At 38.4% G+C, this 13,484-nt stretch overlaps 1 protein-coding gene across 3 annotated transcripts in view; it reads left to right on the forward strand.

The window, feature by feature from the left end:
- Itgb8 (integrin subunit beta 8) overlaps positions 1–13,484 on the forward strand; it is an 81,489-nt gene that overhangs the window by 53,777 nt on the left and 14,228 nt on the right. For all 3 annotated transcript variants that reach the window (XM_042695806.1, XM_042695807.1, XM_042695808.1), the window contains 3 exons: positions 5,627–5,722; positions 9,288–9,377; positions 12,534–12,668. In XM_042695806.1, coding sequence (XP_042551740.1) covers positions 5,627–5,722; positions 9,288–9,377; positions 12,534–12,668 — 321 coding nt within the window. The remainder of the gene's footprint in view (positions 1–5,626; positions 5,723–9,287; positions 9,378–12,533; positions 12,669–13,484) is intronic.

Below are 13,484 nucleotides of genomic sequence, written 5' to 3' on the forward strand. Positions count from 1 at the left end.
TTTTGCTGGCTATTTTGGATATACAGTACAGCTTGTGACCAGGCTGGATTTGAACCTCAATCCTCCAGATATCACTCTCTTGAGCAGCTGCAATTACAGGTATAAGCCACTGGCACCCAGTAATAATTGTAATGTTTTATTAAACAAATTTGTCTGTAAGGTTTGATGCACTGTAACTTAGAAACAGCCTCTGGACTTCAGAAAGAATGAGCTCTCTTTTCCTGCTTCTCAGCTTTTGTGTCTTAGATAAATACAAACAAAAAATATGAATAATTAAGCACCTTTATACGCCAGGCAATGAATGTAATTAGAACATTGTAAGTCAGTGTGTATGCTATTGAAAAATATCATTGACATCTCTTGGGGCTTTAAGTGGCTAGCAAAATGCCTGCTCCAGCTTCCTGCTTACTGAACTATCTGCTTTAAATTGTAAACACCAGTCATTTTATGAGATGCAATTTGAATGCCTCTTGTATTCTCAGAAAAGTACCCAGGAAATGATTTCTGCAAACAATATCTGAGTTTATTTTTAATTGAAAACAAAAGTTGCATGTAGCTATCACCTATCACAGGCTTACAGACACCTGCCTCTGCGTCCATCGTACCTTGGGGATGGGATGGAATGAAGGTTCCAGAAGCAAGCACAATCAAATTCAGATTTGTTGTCAGTGCTTATGGAATGGAATGTTCTAATTAAATTACATGTTTTTGTATCTAAGCCAATTTTTCCTTATTATTTTCTATCATAAAACTTATAGCTTGGCATCCGTGGCTCACATCTGTAGCACTAAATAATCAGGAGGCTGAGATCTGGAGGATCTAAGGATCAAAGCCAGCCTGGGGAGAAAAGTTAACTAGAATCCATCTCCGAAAATAACCAGAAATAGAAAGCAGGCATGGCTCAGGTGGTAGAGTGCCAGCCTAGCAAACGTGAGGTCCTAAGTTCAAACTCTACAATCACAAAAAAACAACTTAAGACATTGTTAGCTCATGCCTTCTTTCAACAAGTAGTTTGACATCCACAATTTATACTGTCTGAACAGAGACCAAAAATATCAAACCTTTGAAGGGTTATTTACAGTGTTAATAAGAGACAAAGTTTAATTAAAGCTCCAGTCATGCTCTCTTCCAGAGCAGGACCTGAAATACACACCGAATAGTGTGACATCATAACATGGGCCTATACTTACCATTGATTTGGCTTTAATATGTCCACCAGAATGATGGTGGACAGATTTTACACATGGTGCACTATTAAGTCCGAAAGGGTAAATAATCATCTTCATGATTGTTGTATGGGTATGGAGGCTGGATCACAGAGAAGTTAAGACTGCTGCCCAGTCACATAATATGTTAGTCAACTTTCCATCACCATTTAAAAACATACCCCAGACAACCAACTTGTAAAGAGAAAAAAGGTTACTCTGATTTACAACTTTGGAAATCCTAATCTGTGACTGGATGCCACTGTTGCTTTGTGATTCTGGCATCTCATCATGATGGGAGCCCAGGGTGAAGAAAGCCATTCATCTTGTGGCAAGAGAGAAAAAAATACACCAGGGTTCCATCATCTCCTCTAAGGGCACAGCCCCAATGACCTAAAATCCTTCCTTTAGGCTCCACCTTTGAGAGGTTCCACCACTGCCAATAACTTCACAGGTTGAGGACCAAGCCACACACACAAGAGGTCATTGGTGCACTTTTAAGATTCAAATGACAGCACATAGCTAGCAATTGCAGAGCCCAGAAATGTTCTGTTTTCAGTGTGATTCTCAGCTAATGCTGTTTTACCTTCCTGAGGACAGAGTTTCATGAATGAGGGCAGAGTTTCATGTGTAAGGACAGTTTGGCTGCTAGAGTTGACGAAAGGAGCTGCTACCCTCTAGTGGGTAGAGTCCAGGGATGTCACTGACCACCACACAGGACAAAGGATATCCAGCACAAAATGTCCACCATTGAGGAGCCCTGGTTTGCAGTTACCATTGTAGTGCCGTGTACTCAGAAAATAGGCTGTTGGGATGTGTGCAGATGGACAGCATATACCTTGTGGTTTTCACCTCTAAATGAATCTCTGCTGCCAACTCAAGTTGTTGCTCATTCTAAAATACTTTCTTGTTCAACACTAAATGCTCCAAATTATCTTAGAGAATTCTATTGCAAATTTTACTGGAGATGAGGAGAATCTTGTACTCTTCCCTTCGGTCCATCTACAAAGATATTAATATTCTGTCTACATCAAATTCTACCATCCTTCTTTTTATGGGTTATCTCTTAAACCAAAATTGCTCCCAAAGAATCTTTCTAACTCCTCCTCATTCCGACGTTTATAAGTTACTTCCCACAGCCTTAATTACTCAGCAGCTGTCCCCGCATACTGCTTTTCCTTCTCCCTTTCGCCCTGAAATGTGTGTTATCTCTAATAATGATTTTCAGAGTCTAGGGCAGCAATGTTTAATAGGATAGATGGAAGGGGGAGGTATATTTAAGGGATAGTGACATCACCAGCCCAGGACAGCTGCCTGAGAGGGAAAGTGTTCTGTTAGCAGAATAAAAGGCATGAAAGATAAAATACTTAGAAGATAACATGCTTCATGGAGGAAAGGGGAAGGGGCTTCCGAAAGAGCTATTAATCCATAAGCTTCTTGTCAACAGTGGTATGCTCAACATCTGTTGTACATTTATAATTTTAAAAAATTAGCCTCAAGGTACTTGGAATTTTCTTTGAAAACAGATTGCTCTCTGGGGTTCAAAAATGTGTTCTTTCAAGCCTAAAATTCCTGACTATACTTTTTAATGCACTTCTGAACAAATTAGAGCATTCTAGATTCACATTGTATATACTTTTGGTCAATATGACTTCCTATTTATGAAAGGAAAAAGAAATTAAAGAAAAAGACTCCTATTTTTCAATGTCTGCTTTTGCATATTAAACATTGGTTTCTGAATGTTTTACATATTAATTTTGTGTAAGCGTCAGATAGTTTAAAATACATGGGATAGCCAGGTGCCAGTAGCTTATTTCTGTAGTACTAGCTACTCAGGTTTGAAGTCAGTCTGGACAAGAAAGTCTGTGAGATCTCCAATTAGCTGAAAAAGCAGGAAGTGAAATTGTGGATTAAGTGGTAGAACTCTAGCCACAAGCGAAAAAGTCCTGGGACAGGTTCCAGACTCTGAAACCAAGCACCAGGACCAATCACAACCAGCCTCCCCACAAAAGCCAATGTTCTTGAAATATAAATGGGTTTGAAGATTAAGAAGTTTTAAGTGCTAGGAAAACTGTAATTATTTGTAGTTAAAGCAAAAGTATTTGAAAATCAGGTTTTGAAATTAAAACAATGTTTCCAGATTGCTAGATTTATATTTTTATTCTCTTTAATTTACTAGTAATATATGAACTGCCATAAGTCTTTTAAGATTATGTGAGTCTTTTGGATTGGGATTTCTGTCTTGTTTGTGCCTATACTGGGTCTTGAAATGAGGTTATCTCACACTTCTTGGCTTTTGCACTCAAAGCTGGTAATCCACCACTTAAACCACATCTCCACTTCCAGCTTTTTGCTAATCAGAGATAAACATTTCCAGATTTGTCTGCCTGGCTTCAAACCTTGATCCTCAGATCTCAGCATTCCAAGTGACTAGGATTTAAGGGAATAAACCACGGGCACTTGGCCAGATTATGTATTTTAGCAGGAACAGGAATCAGATTGTAGCTGGCAGAATTTCTATTTCTATTTTTCTTCTGCTACTTTCCTCTTCTCTAGTAAGGATCTAGTTTAGTAAAACAGAATGAAGTAGAGAGAAGTAGGAAAGGAAGAGGAAACATGTCCTGCTCTCCACACACAGGAAATGGAAATGAATAAGACTCTTTCCATTACTTTAAACTTAGACTCTTAAGAATTGCTTTGGGCAGAATGTGTCCTTTACAAACCCATGTGATAAGGTGTTCCAAACGTTTTTATAGGTTGGGTTTCACATCACACTTACATGCAACAGGAGAAAGTTGTTATTTCTACGATAACAAATACAGACAGTATCTCTATCTTTTATTTCTAAATAAAAGAACATGGGCTATAATTTTCCCGGGGGTGAAGCCAGAGCCTTATGTATGCTAAGCACATATTCTACTCTGAGCCCTACCCTCAGCTCTGGTAGTATTTTCTTCAATAGAACACTTTCTATTTTGGGTCTGCATATGTAAATGTAAAATGTGGGTCACAGAACTTTGGGTATAGTAAAACTAATTAATTAATTAGTTATTAGTAATTAGTTATTACTAATTAATTTATTAATTAATGCTTTCCTGAGTTGCCACAATACTGGGAGGTTAACCAACTTAATTTATCAATATTTTCTCTTCAAAAAAACACAATTGACCAAAAGAGCAAAATCTAGGGAATAATTTGATCTTGAATCACAGGAGAATAGTTAAGCTCAGTCACATCACCCTGGCCTTACATATTTAGGCACCAAAGAACAGGCAGAGACTACTGCAAATAGTTTGGTATTATCACTGTGAGATGTCCAGGCATGATCTTTTTGTTCTATACAATCACATTTATTACTAGAAGAGCATTTCTAGAAAGAGAAGTACCTGTAACATGTCCCACTATGTAACCTCTCTCTCTCTCTCTCTCTTAACTTCTCTCTCTCTAACTTCTCTCTCTCTCTCCTCTCTCTCTCTCTCTCTCTCTCTCTCTCTCTCTCTCTCTCTCTCTCTCCTTCTCTCTCTCTTTCTCTCTCCCTCCCTCCTTTCCCCTGTCTCACTTCTTTGTATGGGGAAGGAGAAGAGTTATACCAGTGTATGTTCTTCTCCCACAGTATAACCCCTGTTTTCACTGTATTTGTCATCAGTGCCCTGAATCTTGTATATACATTTTTCTAATTTGGGGATGGGAAAGGCAATAACAAAATGCTGAAACAAGGATACAGGTTGACCCATTGTAACAATGAGGTGTACAAGACACTATGTTGAAAACGAACTTTACAACTTGGGGGTGGGGTGGAGGTGAAGAGGTGGGGTGGGAAGGGATAGTAGAGGAAAAACAAAGGAGGATGTAACAATGCTTGATAGGAAATGTACTCATTACCTTACTCATGTAACTGTAATGCCTCTGTATACTATTTTTAACAATAAAAACATAAAAAAGAAAGCAACAAAACAGCACTTAGCAGCTGTAAGAAAAAAAGAAATAGGTGCTAAAAATTTGGCAAGTGGAAAGAGATAAAATTACCAGTTATTTTAAATGGAAGTCATTAGTCAGTTAGTAGGACTTGTACTTATTCTGGAAAAATGAAATAATAATCTGTCTGTTGGTTGAAATAAATTCTTGTATTATCAGTGCATTAAATTACCTTTTGATTATGTTATTGTGAATCCAGTATTAATCTTGAAGAGGTCTTGATGCCTAATACACTGTGCTGAATCTAGCCTGCTGCATTTTTCTAAGTTATAGATTTTTGCAGAGATTTGATTGATTATGATGTTGTTCTACAGAAGAATTTAAAAGTCTCTAGTTAAACCACAACCCTTTCAAATTAAGTACATTATTATCTAAGTCAGATGATTTTCCTCACAAATGTTTGGATATACATTTCATTTCTTTCTTTATTTCATTATATATTACAGGAACATCCCTCACTGGGCCAACTTTCAGCCAAACTAATAGACAACAACATTAATGTCATTTTTGCAGTTCAAGGAAAGCAGTTTCATTGGTATAAGGTATGTTCATTCCAAAAGCTAAAAAATTAGAATGTTTAATTTGGTGGGGGTGGGGGGGTTGGTGGGATTTTATTAGGATAGTTATGAGAACTAGAGGTAAGCATTCTAGAAGTATTACACATTGTATAATCAAAACTTATTGCTATATTACCTCAAGTATACTTCACAGTAACTTGTTACCATTTAGATATAAATTCTGTGTATGTTTGTAAAATGGAGGACCAAGAGCAAAGGGTAGACACTAAATGCTACTTGAGAATTATAGCCAGTACCCATGAGCACAGTTTGATATGGTGACAACATGTCAATAATAGGCAAGCTTTTTACCAAGTCCACATTCCATCACTGTGCTGTTTGTTTTTGTTTGTTTTCAGTTTAACCTTAGGGCCCCATACTAAATGTTCAACCCTTTACCATACTCCCATCTGTTTTTTCTTTGGTTATTGTTCAGATAGGGTTTTGTGCTGCCCTAGGCTCAAAACACAATCCTCCTACCTATCCCTTCTAAGTAGCTGGGATTACCGGTGCATACTATACCACAGGGCCTGGCTTATTAGTTGAGATAGGATCTTGGTAACTGTTAGCCTGAATTGCAGTCCTCTTGCTCTCTACCTCCTGGATAGCTGACTTTACAGGCATTAGCTGCTGCCATACCCAACTTTTGTCTGTACCTTTTATGTCTCTAGGCTGCTTCTACTGGGGTGTATGGGCCTGTCCTTATAGTGGGTTAAAGCTGGACAGTGTCAGTCTTCAATACTGTTTGCACATCTAGCTTTGGTCTAGGCTGCCCAAAGCATTTGTGTAGAATGTCGGTGGTGTGAAGAATCTTTTGTGGCAGATGAGACTCAGCACAGTAGATGTGTGCTGAGGGATCACTGTGGGGTGCCATGATACTCCCAACAGAGAGTGGTTCCCCATGCATTTGCTATTGTTTCTTTAGTATCTCCCATGGCATTTTAGTATCTCCCATGAAATTCCATTTTCTTAGTTTCCATGGCAACATGATGCCCTTACATTTATTGTGCATCACTGTAAACATGGAAGCTTTATCTCCTTTACTGTCTTTCCTTCTACCTTCTATATCCCTCTCAATGGCTAGGCTCCAGTGCTGTTTATTTTTATTTTATTAATTTCTTTCAGTACTGAGATTTGAACTCCTGGCCACACACTTATCTCATTTTTATTTTGGTTAGGCTGGCACTCTATTACTTAAGCCAGGTCTCTAGTCCTACTTTTTGACAGGCTTTTTTGGAGATGGGCTCTAGTTAGTTTTGTGTGTGTGTGTGTGTGTGTGTGTGTGTGTGTGTGTGTGTGTGGTTTGCTGGGTCCAACCTCAAAATACAATCCTCCAGATCCTGATTAGCTAAGATAACAGGCTTGGGCCACCAGCACCTGACTAGTGCCCTTTAATTTTTATTTTGTAAAGCTTTGTTAAGGAAACTCATTATCTTGCCTCAACAAATATATGAACTCATTTGCATTTGCACAAAGCTGCTGTGCCTTTCACCAGTTCAACCTCATAATTAACCTTATATTTACCATCCCAGAGCACGATTTTACTTATATCATTTCTTCTCTTGGAAATTCATAAAGAAGTTAATTCCCTTGTCTTTCGAATGCACAACCTATGGAAGCATTTTCCAGTGTAACAATAAATTACATTTTAATTTAACAACAAATTATTGTCTACTTGGTCCACACTAAATGGCCCAAAAGCACCTTAATAATAGCAGGAATAGATGCCACCCACTGAGTAGTTAGCTATTATCAGACATTGGGTTTAGAAACACTAATACTTCTATTCTCTTAGTTATTTATAACAATGAGGTCAGTGTATTTATTATGCCCATTTTAACATGAAGACATTTTAAGGGAGATGATGTGCTCTCTTTACCTCTAAACTTCATGGTTGACTTTCAAACATGATGAGACTTTTTTATAGCCTTGCCTCCTCTTTCTCTATGACTTACTTTTTAAAAATAATGTTAGTAGTTCTAGCTGGTTCTCTTCAATCCTTTGTAAACTGTAAAATCAGGTTCATTATTAACCAGACTGTGCACAGAAGTAAGGATCAGCATGTTCCATCCTGACCAGCTCCGAGAGTCCTGTGCCTGTTTTACAGCCAGAAAGACTACCCAGCAATTTTCTCACCCATCTTTCCCCTGGATTTTAACAGTCTTGTAACCCTTCTCTCAATCCATTCTGTACCTGGCTACCAGGATGAACCATTGAAATCACAAGTATGTCCACAGACCTCCCTTAAGTAAAATATGCCGAGGGCAGGCTCTGATTGAGGGGACTAAATCTCTCATGTGGGCAAGTAAGAGCATGTGGCCTCAACTTGACACTCCGGCTGCATCCCCTGAATGTTCCTTGCCCTGCGCTTGTCCTGCCAGTCCTGCTTCTAACCAGCCTCTGTATAAGTGCTCACCAGACATTCTCTTCCTTTCCTGGTTCCTTTATTCTTGCTACTCTCCTTCCTACACGTCTCTGGCAGCCATTTTTCTCTTATTCAGCAAGCTCTTACTCACCTGTTAAGGCAGATCTCATAGTAACCTCTCCAAGGAAACAGCGAGTGCTTTCCCAGCTCTGAAGTGCTTGGTGGACATCTCTCCTAACAGACCTGGCACGTCTCTGTTGAGTCATACAAATGTTGTATGAACTAGACATTACAATATCTGTGAGAATGTAAGGATAGGAACTACTTGGCTTTGCAGGTTAGCGTATCCAAAGTCACATATAATTAGTGCTCAATCAAAGTTCAAGAAATAAATCAGAAAACCCTCTAAGTGAGCGCTCTGACTGGAGATGCCAAATACTTCATGTGTAGAGTATAGCTGGCATACAGCAGGAACTTAGTGATGCTTATGAGTAGAGGCACAAGAAGTAGATTTCATGGTTTTCCCAGTCTGATTCCATTATGGTAAGTACCACAGTCACACCAGTTTCCTCTCAGCTAGACATTTAAGCCTTTGCTCACTCTCATGCTCTCCTAGAAATACCAAGGTCTGCTCCATAATTATTGAGCTCTCCTCATGGTGAGCACCTGCCACACAGTGCTCTCACCTCACACCGTCACTTTTTCTCCTGTCTGGCTTCCAATGACCTGAAGGTTATTCCATGGGACAGCATTTCTATAAAACACTTGTCTAAGTTAAATTATGAGGGGGAAAGCTGGGGAAATTTCCAAATTGCTGGCCTATCTTGAACATTTTGATTGGAAAATATACATTGTGAGCCTCTATGTGGAAGAAAAATTTGCCAAACTTCACCATTTTTTGCCTTCTGAAGCCTTTTAAAAAGCTTGCAAAGGCTTTGGGGGACCACTGATGTCTATCACATTTGTAGATCATCATGCACACATATTCACACATGCACTGATGCAGCCACACAACACTATATCCCAGGTATATCAGTTGGCCACCCTGTTAGGTAACCCATCATGTTTTTCATTCATATAATGACTCTTTCCATAATAACTACCTGCCACATGTTGAATCTTTGCTAATTACTGGACCTTTACCTACTGTTATCACTGTGTAAATGTTACTTATATGTATTCTAGGATCTTCTACCCCTTTTACCTGGCACCATTGCTGGTGAAATAGAGTCAAAGGCTGCAAATCTCAACAATTTGGTAGTCGAAGCCTACAAGGTACGTATATATATCATATGTGGGTTTTTTTCTCCAAACAATCTCTTAACCCCCACTTCTGGAGGAAATATAAACTAGTGGTGGTGAATTATTTTGCGAGGAGTAGTAGAAAGAACATAGGACTCAAAACTTGGACCTAAGCCCTCAGCCCTGCCTTTGCCATGATCTAGTAAAGTGTTTGGGAGAGTCATTTCAGCTCTCTCTGTACCTGGCTTTTGCCACTGACCGTGAATTGTTCAGATCAAAGGTTGTCCACTTGGCCTTCCAAATCTAATGCTCAATGAGTCACCAAATCATGACTGCAGGAAGCTCTTTAGTACCACAAAGCAGAGTTTCCTATGTCATAAAATAAGATATGCACAGTTTTTAAAAAGCTGAAATATGTCAGGGAAAAATGCATTGCCTTGGGATATAATTACTGACAAGACTGTGAAGGACACTGTGTTCCATCATGTGATTGTCCTAGCAATTTCATCAAAACTCTTTGACTGAAAGAATCACCTTAGTAGATTCAGTATTTTATTGAATAGATGGCCATATGTTGTTATCATGAGTCCTTGAAGAGTGGCTGACAGAGAAAAGAATAGAAGGAAATAATATGCTCTCAGAAATGGGGCATGCCTGGCTATGATAAATGCTATTACAATGTGATTATTCTTTCATGCTAACAGCTAGTCACTTTCTATACATGCCTTCATTTAACCTCACAGATGACCTATAAGGCAGGTGCTACTACTCCCATTGAGTATTTGTAGGAACACAAAAGTGCAGCCAATTACCCAATAGTCACACAAGTCACAAGTAAGAGAAGGTGTTCATTCCATGCCCAAGTGCTCCTGCCGTGTGATATCACTTGTTTTTCTTTTCTTACTTTTTAGCATGGTTTTGAAAAATATGCCTTATTCTTTCTTGATTGATGGGGCCAGTTATAGTAAAATCTCGCTTGCCCAATTCTTTAACTCCCTTTCCCACATGCAGAATTTAATAGAGTAAAAGAGTAGCCAAAGCATTTAGAAAAGCTCCAGCTCTCTTCTCTAATCGTCTTCAATATAAACCTGGTTAGATTTGAGTCTCTGGACATTTGTGTTCTCTGCAGAAGACTATATATACCAATGGAAAACAGAGAACAGAATTCCTTATATGTGTGAAGGACAGGTATGGGGTGTGTTAGCCCACTGATTAGCTTTACAGTAAATATTAGTAAATTCAACAAAACTCCGTCTCCTCATTATGAGTTTCCTTTATTTTTGTGGGTTCGTAGTTTCAAAATTTCATTTTGTCTTCACAATTCAACTGAAACAATTCAATATTCATTGGAGAATTACACATCAGGAAAAATTTAGTCTGTCTAAATACTTTTAAGCTAAACTTCATATGCAAAGTTTCATTTCTAAGTCCCCAAACTGAAAAACTTAAGAGATATTTCTTCACACACTGCTTGTAAACATTGGCCTAACTGGCTTCCATCTTAATAGAAGCAGGATTTCAGAAGGACAAGCTGAGAATATTCATTAAAATATTTCCTTCTCAAGGGAATTATTTCATATCAACATCTGTTTTTATTAGTTTATCAAAATGATTCAATTATTAGGTGATAAATGAACATATGATTGGGACAGTATTGCCTAATGCAAATGCTGTTAATGAATATTTGGTTCTAAGGATATACCCTCAGAATTTCATGATTGATTATTAATCAGTAAGTACATCTCTTATGATTGCTGATAAAAGCAGTAAAATCACCCAAGTAAAAAATTAAAAGCTGCTGGAAACTTTGCTTCTGACATTGCCACATACTTTTTCCTTCTGGGTTGGGGAATCTTTGCTCTGTCAAGAGCCGTTTGGATACTTAGAACATTATTCCAGAGCTAAACAAAATTATCAGTATAGGCAGATGGCCACAGGCAGCTGATGAGACCCATACATGTCTGTTTTGTCACATGCCAAATGTCTCCATGGGTTGTTTCCATGGATTTTAAATCCCACCCCTACTCCCTTTTTTCCTGTTTACAAGTTAACGATTTGGGGAACAAAATATGCATAAATTGGAAGGAGTTATTTAAGTAACTAGATCCATTGGAACTCAGAGATTGTGTTGGAAAAAATGAGCATGTGCCTGATGCATGATAGACATTAAATAGATGTTTGCTGAGTGAGTAATTGCGAGATTGGTTTCATCATAGTAGGAGGCCTTATTTTGGAATTAAAGCTTAGAACAAATGATTGATAGAAGCAACCAGTAGGGATGTAGGCCATTCTTGGAGAATCTTAAGAATCAGTGTCTGTCAGGTAATTCTTGTGCTGACAGTGTAGATGTGACTTCTCAAAAATGGAGCTTTCAACTGTAAATCCATAAGCACTCTGCCTTAGTCAGTGTTTGAAGTTAAAATGTTACTTTAGTAACTGTATGTTAGAAGTATGTTCCTTTTCTGTATGGTAGTACCATATATGAGCACCATACCTCAAACCTTGAACACAAACCTTGAACTAGAGACTTTTGTGTGCAGAGGAGTACTCCACCACATCAGTCATAGTTGCTCTTTGTCTCTGATTATTTCTGAGATGTTTGCTTTTTCGCTAAGCCATCCTGGACCAATTACTCCCACCACAGCTGACTGGATTAACAGGTGCCATTCACCATATTCGGTTTCATCTATTGAGATGGAGTCATAGGAACTTAATTGTCAGACTGGCCTAGAACTATGATCCTCTTCATCTAGGCTTCCCAAATAGCTAGGATTGCAGTATCTTATCTTTTAGCTGTCAAAATGTACTCTTTGTAATCATGTATGTTCCCAATGTTTTATTTGGATATTATCATAACATACACAAAGCAGTGGGTTTTAAAGGAATATTTTTACAAAACTGGCTAGGGAGAATTATTTTTGAAACAGTCAAATGCAGTCATAGTATACAGTATGCATGGAACAAAATAAAACCATTTAAATGGAGGTAATCTAACAATTTAGTAATTCTTACATTTTCAAATATAATCGGGTGGTTGTATGAAAATGCTGTTTCTATTTATCCCTTTGTAGAGATAGACTTTGATTTAGTTAAAAAATAAACCTGAAATGATTTAATAAGCTTGACTCTACTTTGTGGCTTACATTTGAAACTGCTTGGATCTGTAATTTAAAAATGTTGTCTCGGCAGAAACTCATCTCAGAGGTAAAAGTTCAGGTGGAAAACCAGGTGCATGGCGTTCTTTTCAATGTGACTGCCATCTGTCCAGATGGGGCCAGAAAGCCAGGAGCTGTTGGCTGTGGAAATGTGACCAGCAATGATGAAGTATGTGGCTGTGTGTTTTTCTCATTTAAAATAAATTAAGTTGTCTAGAATGAATGCTTTCTTCTAGGAAAAAAAAATCAACCATTCTGAAAAGCTTTCTTACTATGGATGGCAAGAACCTTATTTATATTTCAAAGTGACTTGCATTACCTCTCCCCAAAGTTTCTTTGTGTTTTAACTCAATTGACTGGTCTCCTCAAACTTTTAAGTTAAAAATAAATATATATGTGTTTTACTAAATGTTTGAGTTTTAACTTAAAACTTAGGTGGAACAACTTGCATAGATGCAATAATCACATCTCTTCAGGCAATTGGTGTCCATAATTATGATGATAAGTCTATCCAGTTCCAGTCTACTAATTCTCAGAGCAACTGTGAAATGATAAGCTACAGAACAGTTGAGAAAGGCTAAGAACCCAAAATCTTCTGCTTTGTGATGGCCTTGCTGCACTCATAAGGAGGTAGGAAATTTGCTTAGAGCAATCAAAAAGGAAAAGTAACGTCACTTAGCTAGAAAGGGTTGAGATCTAGAGAAGAGAGGCCTGGATTAGAGCAGCATCTGGAATAGCCCAGGACAACAGGGATTCCCCAAAACTGGTCCAATGGAGGGTAGCACATAGAACTGGCTTTTAACAAGAGTCCTTGTAGGTCTTGTAGGTGAAGCTATTCTCAGACAGTTGCTGACCTGTTGAGCTCCCAATTACCTGGTGTGTGTGTGTGTGTGTGTGTGTGTGTGTGTGTGTGTGTGTGCACTCGCGTGTGGGTGCGTGCAAGTGAGCATGTGTGTGCACACACACGTGTGCGCACATACACACA

This window comes from Dipodomys spectabilis, unplaced genomic scaffold, assembly GCF_019054845.1.
Source record: "Dipodomys spectabilis isolate Male_0828 unplaced genomic scaffold, ASM1905484v1 ptg000190l, whole genome shotgun sequence".
NCBI classification, from domain to species: Eukaryota; Metazoa; Chordata; class Mammalia; order Rodentia; family Heteromyidae; genus Dipodomys; species Dipodomys spectabilis.